Source organism: Dipodomys merriami, unplaced genomic scaffold (assembly GCF_024711535.1).
Source record: "Dipodomys merriami isolate MVZ:Mamm:240054 unplaced genomic scaffold, mDipMer1.0.p SCAF_435, whole genome shotgun sequence".
In the NCBI taxonomy this organism is placed as follows: domain Eukaryota; kingdom Metazoa; phylum Chordata; class Mammalia; order Rodentia; family Heteromyidae; genus Dipodomys; species Dipodomys merriami.
The window spans coordinates 665,080-684,281 of NW_027205993.1; the positions used below are offsets into that span (position 1 = coordinate 665,080).

The 19,202-nt window shown below is 42.9% G+C and overlaps 1 protein-coding gene across 8 annotated transcripts in view; it reads left to right on the forward strand.

The window, feature by feature from the left end:
• Positions 1 to 636: 636 nt before the first annotated feature.
• LOC138807824 (KAT8 regulatory NSL complex subunit 3) overlaps positions 637 to 19,202 on the forward strand; it is a 44,972-nt gene continuing 26,406 nt past the window's right edge. For 2 of the 8 annotated variants that reach the window (XM_069993611.1, XM_069993613.1), the window contains exons 1-5: positions 637 to 712; positions 2,417 to 2,681; positions 5,365 to 5,535; positions 17,307 to 17,397; positions 17,517 to 17,702. In XM_069993611.1, the coding sequence (XP_069849712.1) occupies positions 2,467 to 2,681; positions 5,365 to 5,535; positions 17,307 to 17,397; positions 17,517 to 17,702 (663 nt within the window). In that variant the 5' untranslated portion in view covers positions 637 to 712; positions 2,417 to 2,466. Of the gene's footprint in view, positions 713 to 1,833; positions 2,682 to 4,373; positions 4,463 to 5,364; positions 5,536 to 17,306; positions 17,398 to 17,516; positions 17,703 to 19,202 lie in introns of those variants that run through there. The other 6 variants (XM_069993615.1, XM_069993616.1, XM_069993617.1 and 3 more) reach the window with 6 other exon arrangements.

Sequence of the window (19,202 nt, forward strand, 5' to 3'; positions counted from 1 at the left end):
GAGCCACCAAGTGCCTGGCTTAAAGAGTAAATTCTTGGGGCTGGGAAGGTGGCTTTGCGGGAGAGCATTTTTGCCTAGCATGCATGAAGCCCCAGGTTCGATTCCTCAGTACTAAATACACAGAGAAAGCCAGAAGTGACGCTGTGGCTCAAGTGATAGAGACAGCCTTGAGCAAAAGAAGCTCAGGGACAGTGCCCAGGCCCTGAGTTCAAGCCCCAGGACTGGCAAAAAAAAAAAAAAAATACATGCATTCACATGAATGAGTGCATTCACTAAAACGGGCGGCTTGAATGCAGGTGGTTCTGGACCCTGCTTTCATCACTCTGTCTCTGGGGTAGTGGGGCACAGGATGGAAAGCAACTGAGAGGGGTAAGGGAATGGCAAAAAAAAAAAAAAAAAGCAACTGGAATGAGGGCGGCGATGATTGCACGGGGGCTGTCAGAGCCACGCGGCCCAGGCTCCCTCCCCGCCCCACCACCCCCACAACCAATACAGAGGCCGGAAATGACTCCCTGGGCGACCCAGGCGTCCTTCCCGTTCCTCTCTCCCCAGGGCGAAATCCACCCCTGGCTTTGCCGCTTGCTGCCTTCGCTTCCCAGGCTGTAATCTGTTTCCGCATTTTACTCGGTACTCGGGGCCCTAGACGCAGAGGCGGTAGCGCGCACGCGCGCTGGGGTCCGGCCCGGGCGAGCGCGCGGCGGGCCGACTGCGGGTGAGGCCTGGGTCGGCCTCGGCGGGAGCGGTCGGTGGCGGGTGGCGGCCTCGGCGAGGGCTTCAGCGTTCTCCCGGCATGCGGAGACCGCAGGCCGCGGCCGAGGGCCGGGGTCGGCCGCGCGTGTGGGGCCGGGGGGTGCGCGGGGACCGCGTCTGGGCCGCCGGGACTCGGGGCGCGGAGCGGGCCCGGGGCAGCGGGAGGCGGGCGCCGGGCGGCTCGTCCCCGCCGAGAACTCGCGGTGACCGGGGCCGAGTCGTTCCCGGAGCCACCGCCGGGGTCGGCAGACGGCGCGTTAAGCCTGGCGGTTCTGAGGTTTTTGAGGTGCCCTGGCAGCATCGCCCCTCCTGGGCGGTGGGAGCGGGGCCTTCCCGGGCGTCCTCCGAGCAGGCCTGGCGGGGACGGCTCTCCTTTTCGTGGTTCCAAAATGAAGGAGTTGCAAAACTTTTGTTGAACGTGAATAACCGTGGGGGGAGACGTGGAGGGGAGCACGGGCGTCCCTGCTGTGAGGCGCACCCCCGCGACACACGGTGCCCTGTTGTTTTGGGGGCGCCCAGGAGCGCCTGGTTCTCGTCGTGTGTGTGTGTGTTGGTGTGTGTGTGCGTGTGTGTGTGTGTGTTGGTGTGTGTGTGTGTTTCTGGTACCAGTCCCAGTGTTGTTGTTTGTTGGTCTTGGGACTTGAACTCAGGGCCTGGGGGGCTGTCCCGCGCAGCTTCTTTTGCTCAAGGCTAGAGGTGATTAACCGGAGATGAGTCTCAATGAACTGGGCCGGTTTCCAATGACCATTTTCCCATCTCAGCCTCCTGAGTCGCTAGAGTTATAAGATGAAACCACCAGCGTCCCGGCTTGGTCACGTTCTTTTCACAGAATGGAAATAAGAGACTTGATTTTTTTTTTTTTTTTGAAGAATTCACATCTAAGATTACTGTTGTTCGCCCAGATCCTCTCTACTCAAATGTAGGAAATTGTGGTGCCTACCACAAGTTTATTGTCCGTATAGATAGGTCTTTGTGAACTGTGGTGTCTGTTCAGCTTCCAGCTACCTGGGTGTGTAGCTTTTTTATTTTATTTTATTATTTTTTGGGGGGGGGGGGGTCCGGTCGTGGGGCCTGAACTCTGGGCCTGGGCGCTGCCCCTCAGCTCTTCAGCTCAAGGCCAACGCTCTACCACGAGCCACAGTGCCACTTCCAGCTTTTTTCTTTTTGATTAAGTGGTGCTGAGGAATCGAACCCAGGGCCTCAGGCATGCAAGGCTAGCGCTCTACCACTGAGCCACCTTCTCAGCCCCTGCTTTTTTTATTTTTTGATCGTGGGACTTGAACTCTGGGCCTGGGCGCTGTCCCTCAGCTCTTCAGCTTTTGAGCTACAGTGCCACTTCCGGTTTCCTGGTGGTTTATTGGAGATGAGTCTCACGGACTTAGCTGCCTACTCTGGCTTTGAACCGGGATTCTCAGAGCTCAGCCTCCAAAATAGCTAGGATTACAGGGGTGAGCCACCGGCGCCCGGCGGTTTGTAGCTTTTGAGTAAGGAAGAATTCATGGTCTCATCCTCTTCAGGGTTGTGGTGTGGGATCTTAGGCACAAGTGCTCTCTATATAGCAGGTACTCATCTATGACAATGGGTCACCAAAGTAAGCAGATTAAGAGATTCTAAGTTGGGTGACATTTAGAATATTCAAATTGACACATTTAACTTTTCACTGCAGGTGACTAGCATGCAGATACTCATGCTCTGACCAGCTGCCCCTCTTCTGAAATGGCCCACAGGGGCGGTGAGAGGGACTTCCAGACTTCTGCTCGGCGCATGGGCACCTCACTGCTCTTCCAGCTTTCAGTGCACGAGCGGGAGCTGGACCTCGTTTTTCTGGACCATAGCTATGCCAAGCCATGGAGTGCCCACCCAGATGCCAGTAGTGCCCGCCCCACGCGCATGCTCTTTGTTACACCAAGGCGGCAACATGAGAATACCATGTGAGTTTGGGCTTCCTGCCTAAGGGCTGCCTGCTGCTTCAATTGGTCAATAATCAGATGGTAGGGACTGGAGAGGATTTTCTTTTAGATGATTGGGGGATATCGTATAAGAAGCTTGGCTGTTTAGTTCAGGCATTTCTCTTAAGCAACATAAGCATATCAGACCAAAATGTAGACCTGTACAAGAGATATCTAACAAGAGTTAGAAAAATAAGGTGTGCAAAGGAAAGCAAACAACCCATTCCACTTAAGTTATAGGGCTTGTGTGGAAAGAGGAAAGTAAAGAGAAAGTCTGAAAAGTTGAGTTGTGAAAAATTGCCAGGACCCCTGTCAACTTCATTGTTGCATTTGGTTTGCTTTGACAGCAGCAAAACAGGCAGAAACAGCTTTCTTAGAGTACTTTACATTTTGCTTTTCCTAAGGTTAGGAGGGAATTCTCCAAACATTGTTTTCCCTCATTCCTTACCTTATTACAGAATAGCTACCATGAATTATTCTGATTTTTTTTTTTTTTTTTTGTCGGATGTGGGGCTTGAACTCTGGGCGCTGTCCATTAGCTCTTCACCTCAAGGCTAGTGCTCTACCACTTTAGCCACAGCGCCACTTCCAGTTTTCTGTGTAGTTTATTTGAGATAAGAGTTTCAAGGACTTTCCTGCCCAGGCTGGCTTTGAACCGCAATCCTCAGATCTCAGTCTCCTGAGTAGCCAGGATTACAGGTGTGAGCCACTGGTGCCTGGTGATATTTTCTATTCTTACGATCAATTTGTGTCCTTAATTATAAACTTTTGGAGAAGGATTTTGTTTTCAATCTCATCTAATGTTTAATCTTTTATTTTTATTTTTGTTGGTCATGGGGCTTGCTTGGGCACTGTCTCTGAGCTCTACCACTGTGAGTCACAGTGCCACTTCTGGTTTTTTGGTGGTTAACTGGAGATAAGAGTCTCATGAGGACTTTTCTGCCTGGGCTAGCTTTGAACTTTGATCCTCAGATGTTAGCCTCCTCAGTAGCTAGTATTACAGGTGTGAGCCACTGATGCCTGCCTATATTTTATCTTTTCTCAAGCACAGGTTTGTTTTTTTGTTTTTTGGGTTTTTTGGCCGGTTGTGGGGCCTGAACTCTTGGCCTGGGCACTGCCCCTCAGCTCTTCAGCTCTAGGCTAGCACTCTATCACTTGAGCCACAGCGCCACTTCCGGCTTTTTCTGCTTATGTGGTGCTGAGGAATTGAACCCAAGGCCTCATGCATGCAAGGCAAGCACTCTACCACTGAGTCACCTTCCCAACCCCACAGGTTTGTTTTGTTAGGGACTAGAAGTCTGGTATTTTGCTTCTTTAGATGCTTCCCCATTCCCATTAGTCTCCAGGGGTTAGCTAGAAGAACTATGCTGTAATTTTAGCATGTGTAAAACAGTGGTTTTTATTTCATTTCCGTAAGCTTTTTAGATTTTTGGTGTTGTGACTTTAGCATCATTCTGATGCCTCTGGCCTGGAATAAACTCAAAAGTTCCTTAGAGTAGAATTCAAAAATACTTTTTTCTTGTAATGAAAAGCTTCTTGCTGACATTGAAATTTGTATGTCCATTTTCAGTAGAGTTGGTCTGATACTTAGAAAAGTTTTTCTCAGATAAGCCTTTGTCTTCGTATATTAGCCTTGCACGTAGAAATTTGGCATATTGTAGTAACTCTTTTTAGGTCATTGTGGCGGAATCTGGTGGAAGGCTATAAGTGGGAGATAGAAGTTGGCAGAGGCTACCTCATGTAGCTATTTGATTCTAAGAATGGTAAGAAGTCATTGAAATGAATTATATATTTTTGAAAGATCACTTTGAATTTTCAAAATAGATTATAATAGTATTGTCTAAATGCTAGCCCAATGTCTGGCCCAGAGAAAATAAAAGATAATGCCCACCACCAGATCTTATGTACATATTTCTTTGCTTAATTTCATATTGATGTAATTGTTCTAATCACTGAGAATGTGTGCAATAAAAACATTGAGTCCCAGAAGTTAGTACGTTTAATAGACTACCACAGACCAGTGTGACTGACATAGTATGTCAAGTGAAGGCATTGGTGAAATGATATGTGAGTGAGGAAGAAACCTCAGGCTCCTTGAATTTCATTAATGTCAATTTTTAGATTCACTTTTCCATTTATATTCGTTTGTTTTAGTATCTGTACAAAATGAGTTAGTTAAGGTGTCTGCATTCCAAGTGTACTGTCTTAGACAACTATAGACTTTACAAGCATAGAATTAACTACCAGTTCATTTGCTAGCAGAAAAGGAAAGTTTTATGAATAATTTAAAACTCTAGACAGTATTGTCCAGCAGAAATCTTTGCAGTAGTAAGAAATGTTCTAATCCTGTGATATCCCTTTTGTAGGCAGATGCTACATATATCTGCTGAGTACTTGAAATGTGATCAGTGTGATGAACAACTAATTTTTCATTCTGGTTGATTTTGTTAATTTAAAGCCAGTCATTAACATATAGCTTACATTTGTCTTTTTAAATAGCTGCTTTGTCACTTTTTGTATGGTCTTAAAATGACTCTGTGTTCCTATAGCACATACCAAAAAGTGCAGAGGTCTAGGCAAGTTTGGGAAAGATGAAAATGGTTGTTAGACAGTTGTATTGTGTGAAGTATGGGTGGCCTGGTCCTATTTCCTCACCTGTTTACAGTGAATCAGACATCCCAATAGATGTGGAGACCGTCACGTCAACTCCTATGCCACTCTATGACAATCAGAAGGCACGCAGTGTGATGAACGAGTGTGAAAGGCATGTCATCTTTGCCAGGACGGATGCAGATGCCCCTCCCCCACCAGAAGACTGGGAGGAGCATGTTAACAGGTAGGCGTGTGGGTCTCTGTAGGGTTAATGGTCACCCTTGTCATTATTTTGTATCATCATCTTCATTGAAACACATTAGTTAGGAGTTTATTTGATTTTTGGCACCTAAGTCAGAATGTTCTCACTCTGCATTTTAACTCTTCCGCTCATTCTGCCATGAGCTTCTTGAAAGTAGGGCTTGCATTTCAGCTGTCTCACTGTCACTGCTATTAGAATACTGTCTGCCACACAGAAGGCATATAATGTTGATTGAGAGCAGATGCATTCTTGATATCTATAGTCCCAGCTACATGGAAGATTGAGGCAAGAGCATCACTTGAGCTCAGAAATTAGGAACCAGCGTAGGTAATATAGTGAGACTTCATCTCAGAAAAAAAGGAAATAAGGGTAGGCCAGAGGATGCAGTAGTTCAGTGAATGTTAGAGTGTTTGCCTGGATACATGATGCCCTGGGTTGTATTCCCAGCATCACAAGATAAACTAAAAAGCCCCACACAGTTTACTTTCTGAGATTAATAGCACATGTTTGTAATCCCAGCTCTTGGGAAGATGGAGCAGGAGAATTGCCAAGTTCTAGGTCAGCCTAGGATATATAAGATCCTATTTCCCATCCCCCCCCCAAATGTTTATGGAGTAAATAAATGAGTTAAATGTGATAGATATGACTAGTTTTGATCTTTGCACAATATAGGAGTCATCCTTACTACAAAAAGAATGAAAAGTATGTTTGTAAAAATTGCATTATCCTGGTTTGTGACCAGGATAATGAAAATGTTTTGGAATCACATAAAAAGTCAACATTTTAATAGCTTTAAAAAATATTTTTTCCCATGTAATTGTAACCCCTCTGTATGGTATTTTCACAATAAAAAAAGAAAAAAAAAGAAGAAAAAAATAGATTTTTGCCGGGTGCTGGTGGCTCACATCTGTAATCCTAGCTACTCAGGAGACAGATCTTAGGATCACAGTTCAAAGCCAGCCCAGGCAGGAAAGTTCATGAAACTTATCTCCAATTAACCACCCAAAAACCAGATGTGGCACTGTGGCTCAAAGTGATAGAGCACTAGCCTTAAGCAGAAAAGCTCAGGGACCGCACTCAGGCCTGAATTTAAGCCCCATGATCTACCCCAAAAAAAAGAAGAAGAAAAAAAGATTTTTTCCGGTCACCAGTGTTTGATGCTTGTAATCTTAGCTACACAGGAAGCTGAGATCTGAGGGATTGTAGTTCAGAGCCAACCCAAACAGGAAAGTCCATGAGACTTTATCTCCAGTTAACCACCAAAGAGCCAGAAGAAGAGCTATGGCAAAAAAAGCTCAGGGACAATGCCCCAGGCCCTGAATTCAAGCCCCAGGACCAACACACACAGACACACACACATACACACATTTTCAAGCCAACCATTGGTGGCTCTTGCCTATGACCCTAGCTACTCTGGAGAGTCCTTGTGATTCTTATCTCTAACCACCAAAAAGCTGGAAGTGGAGTTGTGGTTTAAGTGGTTTAAGTAGAGCACTAGCCTTGAGTGATTAGCTAATGAATAGCACCTAGGCCCCGAGTTCAAGCTCTAGTATTAGTGTACCTGTGTGGACATGCAGCTTCTCCCCCCCCACTTGTCAAGAAGTTGGTTGGAGTGTTTAATTGAAATTAAAGTAATATCTTAAGAGGAATGCTTCTGATAGAGGAAAATTGTTGTGAATGAAAGTCTGGAATATTGTCAGGATCAAGGAGTTCAGAAAAAGTGTTTATCCCCATTGTTATAGTCAACAATAATAAACTATACAAAGATAGTAATAACAAAGAGCTACTACTTACTGAGTGCCAGACATTCCTCCAAGTGCTTCATATGCATTCTCTTTTTTAAATCTTCCCAGGGACTCTTGGAGATCTATCCCTTTTTAATCTGTTTCACAAGATGAAGCAGCTCAGAGATAGGAAACCTTAAAAAAACTGTGGGGCAGGGATTTGTCCATCTGGCTCCAGAGTAGAGTGTCCTTGACTGCCAAACCCTCTGCAGTAAAGAGTTAGGCACAGCTCACATCTTTAATCCTGGTTATCAGGAAGCTGAGCTCTGCGGATCACAGTTCAAAGCCAGCCTGGGTAGAAAAGTCTGTGAGACTTTTCTCTAGCAGAAAGCTAGAAGTGGAATTGTGGCTCAAGTAGTAGAGCATTAGCCTTGAGCAAAAAATCTAAAGAGACAGCACCCTGGTCCTGAGCTCAAGCCCCAGCTTCCCCTCACCCCCTCAAAAAGAGACCCAAGGGTAGCCCAGGTTCCTTCTGTCTCTGTCTCCCAAGTGCTGAGGGAAATGGCATGTACTACCTTCATACTTGGCTCACAGTTTCTTAATTTATTTTATCTTTTTTTGGGGGGGAAGGGGGGGTCCGGTTGTGGGGCCTGCACTCGGCCTGGGCACTGTCCCTCAGCTCTTCAGCTCAAGGCTAGTGCTCTACCACTTGAGCCACAGTGCCACTTCCAGCTTTTTTTTCTTTTTGCTTATGTGGGGCTGAGGAATCGAACCCAGGGCCTCAGGCATGCAAGGCAAGGGCTCTACCACTGAGCCACCTTCCCAGCCCAATTTATTTTATCTTTTAAGGCTGACCTTAAGTTTGCTCTGTTGAACAGGCGATCCTTCAGCTTGTGATCCTTCTACCATAGCTTCCCAAGTGCTGGGATTATAAATGCATACTACCATGCCTTCAGCAAGGCAGAAGTGACACTGGGATATTCTGCCCAGAGTGTTCATTTCCAGTAGGAACATCTTGAGCAGCCATTCTATTCCAGAAGTGATTGGTTAGAGTCCAAGGAGACAAGATTTTTTTTTTTCTTTTTGGTCCGGTCATGGGGCCTGAACTCTGGGCTTGGGTGCTGTCCCTCAGCTCTTCAGCTCAAGGCTAGTGCTCTACCACTTGAGCTACAGCACCACTTCCGGCTTTTTTCTTTTTGTTTATGTGGTGCTGAGGAATCGAACCCAGGGCCTCAGGCATGCAAGGCAAGTGCTCTACCACTGAGCCACCTTCCCAGCTTATTTTAGACAAGATAGGCACACTAAATAGGCCAGGGTACCACTTCACCTGACCTGTAGAGAGAAACATTGTAAAAATCTTTGGCTTGTTTTTCTTCATTCTCTGTGTGGACCTCCATGATGTTATGACATTACCACAGAGGGATATGATTTTTTTTTCTAAAATAAAATTTATTTCAGAATTTGTGTGTGTGATGAGATTTAGAGGTTAATAAACTACTTTATTTAGGTCACTTGCGCATAACAGCTGTCATCAGTTGATTTCATCTTCAGAGGTCACCATTTATAACCTGTCTCTGAATTTGTAGCCTGTTTGGAGTTTGCAGATCTGCTTCTCTGATTATTGCCCTTCTTACCCTTGACTTGATTGTTAAGTTGTTGTTTCCTTTGTTTTTGTATAAAGCCATGAAAGAATTACAGTTTTCTACATTGAGAACTCCATGAACTATAGGACAGCTCCCTACAAACTACATTTTTGTTCCTAGAAAGCATACTGATTGCCTTTTATCTATAGAGTCAGAAACTTTTTTTTTAAATTAGAGCTCCTCTTGTCCAGTTTTAAAAAAAAGCCTATAATTTTAGCTACTCAGGAGGCTGAGATCTCAGGATTATGGTTCGAAGCTATCCTGGCAGAAAAGTTCCTGAGACTTTTTTTGGGGGGTCCGGTCGTGGGGCCTGAACTCTGGGCCTGGGCACTGTCCTTCAGCTCTTCAGCTCAAGGCTAGCACTCTACCACTTGAGCCACAGCGCCACTTCCAGCTTTTTTCTTTTTCTTGCTTATGTGGTGCTGAGGAATTGAACTCAGGGCCTCAGGCATGCAAGGCAAGTGTTCTACCACTGAGCCACCTTCCTAGCCCCCTGAGACTCTTATCTCTAATTAACCAGCAAAAACTGAAGAGAGGATGTGGTTCAAGTAGAAAAGTGTCAACCTTGAGCAGAAAAGCTAAGTGACAGCACAAAGCCCTGAGTTCAAGTCTCAGTACTGGCACAAAAAGAAAAAATCCTCACCATTACCAGTTTTCTGTAGCTGATACTTTATTAAATTAGTTTAAATTTCTCTGCTTGATTTACTTTAGGTTGGGGGTTCTCAAACTGATCCATGGGCCTAATGTGGCCCATTGCTTGTGTGTGTGTGTGTGTGTGTGTGTGTGTGTGTGTGTGTGTGTGTGTGTGTGTGTGTGTGTGTGTGTGTGTGTGTGTGTGTGTGTGTGTGTGTGTGTGTGTGTGTGTGTGTGTGTGTGTGTGTGTTGCTGGTCATGGGACTTGAACTCTGGGCCTGGGGTGTGTGTGTGTGTGTGTGTTGCTGGTCATGGGACTTGAACGTGTGTGTGTGTGTGTGTGTGTGTGTGTGTGTGTGTGTGTGTGTGTGTGTGTGTGTGTGTGTGTGTGTGTGTGTTGCTGGTCATGGGACTTGAACTCTGGGCCTGGGTGCTGTCCCAGCTCTTCAGCTCAAGGCTAGCACTCTATCACTTAAGCACAGTGCCACTTCCAGCATTTTCTGCATATATGGTGCTGAGGAATCGAACCCAAGGCCTCATGCATGCAAGGCAAACACTCTACCACTTAGCCACCTTCCCAGCCTTGTTTTTTGTTTTTTAAATAGCTCATAAACCAATAATGTTTTTTGTTTTTAAATGGTTAGACACAGATGAAGAGAAGAATAGTATTCTGATAATACATGAAATTCACACGTCAGGATTTATATTAAATAATTCATTGGAATACAGCCAAATTCATCCAATAAGTATTACCTGTGGCACTTTTCCACTAAAATCCCAGTTAAATAGTTGTGTCAGGGAATATATGTCCAAAAAAGCCTTAATGTATTTACTGTCCAGTCTCTTATGGAAGAACTTAGCTGGCTGCATCTGAGTCATGTTCTTAGTCTGTGTGCCATAATCATATGACTTGGAGATCTTTTAAATTATATTTTTTTGACATAGTAATATGCTCCTGAAGATGTTGGTCCAGCTTTTTTCTCTTTAGATGTTTGGCCCATGGCAAGTTTCACCAGATGCTCAGCTTTTGAAAGATTTTTAACACATGATACTTTTCAGCACTTGCTTAGATGGATTTTGAGACATTTCTCACATTTTAATGAAAGAATCTAGTGTTGAAAAGTAGGCTGACTTAGAAATCAGAACTTCTGGATTCTAGAAAAAAAATACCCATTCTCCTTTTTAAATTTTCCCTAATTATTTCAGAAATGGTACTACATATCTGTGGAGAAATCTTAGGTTGGAGTTTGAAATTTTGAGTTTAAGATCTTTGAGATGCTTTTTCTCCCTTCCCTATTCTTTTTCCTTTTCCCGTTCCTTTTTTTTTTTTTTTTTTTAAAGAAAACTTAGGGGGCTGGGAAGGCGGCCCAGTGGTAGAGCACTTGCCTTGCATGCTCGAGGCCCTGGGTTCGATTCCTCAGCACCACATAAGAAAAAAGCCAGAAGTGGCGCTGTGATTCAAGTGGTAGAGCACTAGCCTTGAGCTGAAGAGCTGAGGGACAGTGCCCAGGCCCAGAGTTCAGGCCCCATGACCGGACCCCTCAAAAAAAAAATTAGAAAACTTAGCAGTGCTTTATTGAGTAAGCAGGCAAGCAGAATCCCATAGACAGAGTTGGGTGATCAAAAGGAGAGACACCTTTCCTTCCTTTTTGAAACTTAATTTTTGTCAAGTTTCTCTAATGTTCAGTTTAAAAATAATTCTATAGACATTTTACTGTTGACTTAGTCTCACTTGAAACAGGGAAATAATGATTTTTTTTTAAACTATCAAGTTTGTCTAGCATGGTGGTACATTTCTGTAATCCAAGCACCTGGGAGCTGGCAGGACAATAGAGTTTGACATTACCAGGACTCTTTCACCAAAAAAGGGGAAGGCAGGAAGGAAGAACAGACCGTGTTTTTCTACCACAATGTAGAATGTTTTGCCTACTTTGAATAGGATGAGCCACAGGTTACTATATCATTTGGAGTTGGTCAGAGCATGGGAGACAATAGATTTCTGATCTCATCTTAGAAATGAAAGGAATTTTTGTCACTCAGGAAAATTGAATAGGTTTACGTGGAATGAGGAAGAGCCAGTTGACTCACCAGTTCCCATCAGCTATTTAACTGTTTAGACTTGTATTTAAAATTCTGTCTCCTGTTTTTAAAATTTGCCTTAATTATATCTTTCCCATGCTCTTTATCTTAATCTTGGGTTAGATCACTTTTTCTGCCCACTTAATTTTATAGCCTCCCACGAAGTTGACAAAATAAAGAGAACATGTTTCAATTCTTAGGATCACTTTGTTATATATCAGTAACAATCCTAAGAACTTTTTCTAGGATTTTAGACTGAGCATTGTGGTTTTAAAATTTAATTTCTGCTCTCATTAGTGTATGGTAGTAATTTCTAAATGTCTTTTAGCTTAAATCACTTTTAGCTTCCCCTGTGTTCACATCATTTTTCTTGTTCTCATCATTTTGTGTTTCAGTAAATATAGAGCAAGAAAAACAAATAGAGAAAACATACCCTTGGTGCTTCATAAATTGTACCTTTTCTTCTGTTTTTCTTTCCTTGGCATTTCTGAACTATGAACTCAGGGCCTTGTACTCATTCAACTTGATTTCTTGGTGGGCACTCTGCCACCTTAGCAATGCCTCTAGCCCAGCCTTTTCTGTTTTTGGGGGGGGGGAGGAAGGAGGACTCTAGCAGACTTTTCTACCCTGGCTGGCCTTTAGCTGTGATCCTAAGGATCCTGGCCTCCTGAGCAGTTAGGATTGCAAGTGTGAACCACCAGTGTCCAGCTTCATTTTCTGTTCTGGAAGCTGAAATTTTCAATGTAAGTAAGTTTTGAGAAGGCTCTAGAAATTGTGGGACAAAACAAAATTCCTTACTGAAACCAGTTGATGATAAATTATTACCGGAAAGTAAGGTAGAGGGAAGAGAGGAAAAACAGCTCAAAGATGTTGCAGTAAAGATTACAGTATAGTACCATTTTAATGATGCTGTGGATTCTTTGATAGATTATTTTCACAGAACTTGAAATTCTGAAATTTTAATCATATAATCTTTACTCTTTCTATTTGACTTTGAGAAAGACTACAATATAGTACCATTTTAATGATGCTATGGTTCCTTTGATACATTATTTTCACAGAACTGGAAATTCTGAAATTTTAATCAGATAGTCTTTACTTTTTCTATTTTACTTTGAGATATTTGTTCTGCAGAGGTACTTGCACAAACTTATAAATGTATATATGTGAATGGAGGGAGAATGGAAAGGTGATCACTACAATTCAATTAAGACTCAACCGCCAGGCACTGGTGGCTCATGCCTGTCTTACAGCTCTGGAGGCTGAGTTCTAAGGAACTCATGATTCAAAGCCAGCCCAGGCAGGAAAGTCTGTGAGATTATTATCTTCAATTAACCATCCTCCCCTCCCCCCCCCCCAAAAAAAACAACAGAAGTGAACTATGGCTCAAGTGGTAAAACACTAGCCTTGAGTGAAAAAGATAAGGGACAGTATCAAGTCCCTTGTAGTTCAAGTGCCAGTACTGGCACAAAAACAGAACAAGAAAAAGGGAGGGAGAGAGAAGAAGGAAGAGGAGGAGTGGGCGAGAGGGACAGTGGAAGAGAGACTTAACCTAAATAGGACAGGACATTAGAGGTCTATTAATGTGGAGGTAGATACTTGTGTCTCCAGAGAGGTTTTCCTATACTATTTGTGAGCATTCTCTCTCTCCTGTTATCCCATCCAATCCTCAATCTTACCCAAGAAGCAGTATACATAAAAAGCATGCTATTCATGTTAGTATGCAATAATATGAAGGAAAATGGGATTGTAAACCAGTGGTCTGGAGCTTCTGGTCTCACAAGCCTCTGAAGTAGTCTGAATCCAATGTGAAGTTGAAGCTTTCACTTTCCACTTTCCAAATCGAGTCTTTTGAATTTTGATTTTTATTTGTACTGGTTCTTGAGGGCTTGGATTGAGTGCCTGGGCACTGTCTTTGAACTGCTTTGCTCAAGGCTAGCTCTACCACTTGAGCCATAGATCTATGTCCAGCTTTTTTGGGTAGTTAATTGGAGATAACAGTCTTCTTACAGGCTTTTCCTGCCCAGACTGACTTCAAGATGCGGTCCTCAGATCTCAGTCTCCTGAATTGCTAGGATTACAGGCATGTGCCAGTGGTGCCTGGCTAAACCAGTCTTTTAATATTAAACCACAACAAAAATGGACTGGATCCTGATGAAGTAATGGGAATTAAACCAGGAAAACTAAAGCACAAGAAGAGAAAGGACAATCCCCAGAAGCCTAGGATTGCTTCTAGCATCCACAAGTGATTATAAAAGGCAAAGTAGCTTTGGAGGTTCAGGAAGGATTTAGCTATAGCAAGCTCTGATGATGCATGGGAAGGCACTGCCAAAGAGGTTACCTGGTTCTATCTCTGCAGTCATGGATTTTAGTTGTTATCCTTACCAGTGGTCATGCTGACCCGTATATTTGATAATGTCAGGGTTATCTGGTCCATATCTATTTTATATACAGGAGACTCAGGTCACACAACCAGCCCTTTATAGATCTGGGTAAAGTCCTGGTTCCTAGTTTAGGATTCTCTTAAGACTGTGTAACTGGTAAGTTGTAAAATGAGAGATGTCTTAGGTAGAGATTCTATTTTAGGGAGAAAATGAGGCCACTGTCTGGTCATGGAGGTACATGCCTGTAATCTCAGCTACTCTGAAAGCAGAAGGAGGATTGTATTCCATGACTAGCTCAGGCAAAAGTACAAAGTGCTTATTTCAAAACCAAACTTAAAAAGTAAAAAACTGGGGCTGGGAAGGTGGCTCAGAGGTAAAGTGCTTGCCTTGCATGCCAGAGGCCCTGGGTTCGATTCCTTAGCACCACATAAGCAAAAAAAGCAAAAAAAAAAAAAAAAAAAAAGTAAAAAACTGAGACATTGTTCAAGTAGAAGAGTGCTTGCCTCGCTAGCATTAGACCTGGATGAGATAAACAGAAAGAATATGGAGGATCTATTAATTTATTATATCCTCATAGCACAGTGGTATTAAACTTTTAAGTTTTTACTTACTTGGTAGGTAATTGTGTGTGTGTGGGGGGGGGTACTACAGAGTTTGAACTCAAGGCCTTGGACTTGTTAAGGTAGGCACTTTACCACTAGTCCTTTTTGCTTTAGTTGCTTTTTGAATAGGATCTTGAATTTATGCCTGGGCCTACCTAGACAGACCTCCGTCCTCCTAGCTATACTTGCAATACAGCTGGAATGACAGGTGTGTATCATTAGGTCCAAGTTTTACTGATGAATATGGGGGTCTTGAGAACTTTTGCACTGGCTGGCCTTGAACCCAAATCCTGAGGAGCTAGGATTACAGGTGTGAGGTGAGATGCTATACCTACCTTTTTTTTTCCTTTAATACAGTCTCATTAAATAGCCAGGTTAGCTTCAAATTCAGGATCCTCCTGCTTTAGCCTTCCAAGTGATGCAGTGACCAAGCAGGCATCTGGCTGTGATCTACCTTTGTATGTTGTTTGTCTGTTGAGTATTTTTTTTATTGTTATTACTGAGGAGTTGTACAAAGGGGTCAGGTTATAAGCACAGTGGTTCTTGGTCAGTGTCATCCCTTTTTTCTCCCCCATTTTTCCTATCCTATTTCTACCCACAAGTTACATAGTTTAATTTTTATATAGTATCTATTGAATATAATGGACTACATTTGCTTACTCCTTCTCCATTCCTATGCCATCCTTTACCCCCTCAAAAAACATGTTTCTATTTCTTAGTATTCATTTTGATAAACAGTACCTTATAGTTTTTCAGAAGATGTATGCCTTTGAATTCTTCCCCTAAGTATACCCTCCCTTAGTTTGTTTGTGTATAAATGTATTGAGCCTTGTATATGTTATCATACATAAGTTGTATTTTAGATCTAGCTTCCACATTTGTTTCATCTTTTTTTTGATAATTTTTCTAGCATTTAAAAGCACTGTCAATTATTTTTCCACTGTTTTGACTTTGTTTATGATACTTCTTTAATAGAGGTTTGAAAAAAAATTTTTTTTTGGGTCCGGTCATGGGGCTTGAACTCTGGGCCTGGGTGCTGTCCTTCAGCTCTTCAGCTCAAGACTAGCGCTCTACCACTTGAGCCACAGCGCCACTTCCAGCTTTTTTTCTTTTTGCTTATGTGGTGCTGAGGAATCGAACCCAGGGCCTCAGGCATGCAAGGCAAGCGTTCTACCACTGAGCCACCTTGGGTTTGAAATTTTATGCAGTTATATTTTTCTCTTTTTACTTCTAAGTTTGGGGTAATCCTTAGTCTTATTCAAAGACAGACAGGTAGAAGTAGGTAGGTAGGTAAGTAAATAATCACTGTTTTTCCCCTAGAACTTTGATAGCTTTATTTTTTAATGTTTAGCTTTTTGCTAAACATTTGAAATTTATTTTGATGTAAAAAGAGGCGTATAGGAATTTGAATTTATTTATTTGTTTTTGTCGGTCATGGGGCTTGAACTCTGGGTCTGGATACTGTCTCTCAGCTCTTCAGAGCGCTCTACCACTTGAGCCACAGCACCACTTACAGTTTTCTGGTGGTTATTGGAGATAAGAGCCTCACACAGTCCTCGGATTTCAGCCTCCTAAGTAGCTAGGATTATAGGCGTGAGCTACTGGTACCCGGGCAGAATTTAGATTTTCTACTGGTTGTCTCTACTTAATAACTTTAATATGAAATGCTACCTTGATCTATCTCACTTGTGTCCACTCTCCACTTCAATTTTCAAAAGTTATTACCAGTTTCTTTTTATTTATTTTTTAATGGCAGAGAACGTTGGTAAACAAATACTGAGTTTCTTATTTTGTTATCTTGTCTCAAAAAAAAAAAAATGTAGATGAAACTGTATATAATGACACATGCCTGTAATCCCAGCTACTCAGGAGGCAAAGGCAGGAGGATTTAAGCCTACACACAGTTAACAAGACCCTGTCTCAAAAACACAATACAAGCAGAAGGGTAGAAGGTCTGGCTAAGTGACAGAGTAAGTGCTTGCTTAGTATGTGCAAGACCCTGGATTCAATCTTCAGTACTATAGGAAAAGTAAAGATATTTCCTGATCCTTTCTGCCTTGGTGTGAAATATAAAACTTAAGAATTTCAACCTCAGCATGGTGGTGTATGGTGTAGTCACAGAATTCAGGAGTCTGAGAAGCAGCACAAATTTAAGGCTGGCCTGAGCTACATAGCAAGATCTTGTCTCAAAAAATAAAATATAAATATAAAAAAAGTGAAGAAATTAAAAATGTCTGCAGTGGAGCCATTTCTTTATTATTGTGATTATTTTAGTTGTTAATAATTAGGTTTATTAGTATTGAAAGACTTGTAGTGATTTTGATTTTTAGTGTGTTGTTAATACAGAGGTGTTCTGATTGGGACAGAAGAAGAGAGAATGATGGAAATGGTAATATTGATCAAAACACACTACTTACAAACTGACATATTGAAACCTCTTTGTACAACTACTTAAAGATAGGTAGGTAGATAGATGGATGGATAGATAGATAGATAAAAAGGTGTGTTGATGTGAGTCATTGGCAAGATTGGGACCAGAATCTGGGTCTCATGTTTTAGTGATTTTAAGCTATCTCAAGTTACACGCTTTCATACTGAGAGCAAAAATGTGGCAAAATCTTCTTTAGGTAAACATACATGGGAACAACTCTAGGGTTTGATTTTAATTCCTCAGAGTTTCCATTATAGGACGGGCTGGACAATGGCCCAGAACAAGCTATTCAACAAGATCCTCAAAGCCCTGCAATCTGATCGGCTTGCCCGCTTGGCCAATGAAGGGGTAAGCCAGAAATCTGCCCACAGTGGGCCTTCCTAGTTCAGGCTTCACTGGCTGACTGACTTGTCTTCCCCATTTTCTAACCAAGTAGAACTCTTGTTCCTTCTGCTTACATCTTTCAGGCTTGTAATGAGCCCGTGCTGCGCCGTGTTGCTGTGGACAAGTGTGCAAGGAGGGTGCGTCAGGCTCTGGCAAGTGTGAGCTGGGACACCAAACTGATCCAGTGGCTGCACACTACCCTCGTGGAGACCCTGAGTCTGCCCATGCTGGCTGCCTACCTGGATTCATTGCAGACACTGAAAGGGAAGGTAAGCTGAGGCTTAGGATGTGGGGTGGGACAGGGTTCCCCATGGATAGCTTGGAAGGCATGGTTGAAGTTGACAGATTTACTATTAAAAGCAGAAGACAGAATCATTTTACATTTGCATCTGGTATAACTGTCTTCAGCCCTGCTTATCTCCAGGATGAGGTTTGAGGCCTGAAAACCAGAATACGCCTTGCAGGTGGTGCTTGAGCATTTGCTAAATTGAATAGTCCTGGAGGTTTACCTAGGAGTAGTGTTGATACAGGTGTGAGAAGCAGATCTGTGGCACTCCAGGCCAGGGGATTATACTGTGAGGTGGTACCTGACACTTAATCCTCTCCTTGGCACCAACCTTTAGGAGCAATGCTTAGACTGCAGTAATTTATTATGAATGTCTCATTAAATGTCCCTGCTTTCATGCACTCAGTATTGTACATAAACTATTTTCCTTGAGATTCTGCTTGATTGTGATGTTAAGGCAGCACTGGACTAGTGTGGTAGAAAGCAGGTTCTGGAGGCAAGGGCTGCTGTGTATGTTTCTTCATCTCCAAAATGTGTCTGGTAACAGTTCCTACTAATTATTTCTTTACGAACTAAGTCAGTTAATCGAGGTAGCTTATAGGAAGGCAACAGCAACTGTTCAGAATTATTTGAGGTATTCTTATAGGACATTAAAATTGTGCTTTGCTCCAATAAATGACGTTAGAGAACTTGGATTCATTCTATTATTCACTTCCTCTTCCCTCCCTATGCTTCCTTTCCTCTCCCCTTCTTACTGGGGCTTGAACTCAGGGTCTTTTAATTTTTTCACTCAAGGCTAATGCTCTAACACTTGAGCTATAGCTCCACTTAGGGCTTTTTGATGGTTAGTTGGATGTAAGAGTGTCATGGACTGTTCTGCCTGGGCTGGCTTTGAACCATGATCCACACATCTCAGCCTCCTGAGAAGCTAGAATTACAAGCATGAGACACAATTACCCTGATAGCAAAAGCTTTTTAAGTCAACTCTGATTAGATCCATTGTCTCAAAGTCATCATTAGCTCACAATTAAATAGGGAATTGTGAACCTACTGGGCACCAATGGCAATTATCTACCCCATAAGCTGGATTGGAACTGTGGCTCAAGTGGTAGAACTCTAGCCTTGAGGTTAAAAAAAAAAATGCAGGAAAAAAAAATGCAGGGTACAATTTATACCTGCAATCCTAGCTACTCTGGAAACTGAGATCCTCAGATCATGTTTCAAAGCCAGCCCAGGCAGGAAAGTCCATGAGACTCTTTTTTTTGGTTGGTCGTGGGGCTTGAACTCTGGGCCTGGGTGCTGTCCCTCAGCTCTTCAGCTCAAGGTGAGCGCTCTACCACTTGAGCTACAGTGCCACTTCCAGTTTTCTGGTGGTTTATTGGAGATAGGAGTCTCACGGTCTCTCCTGCCCTGGCTGGCTTTGAACTGCGATCCTCAGATCTCAGCCTCCTGAGTAGATAGGATTACAGGCGTGAGCCACCAG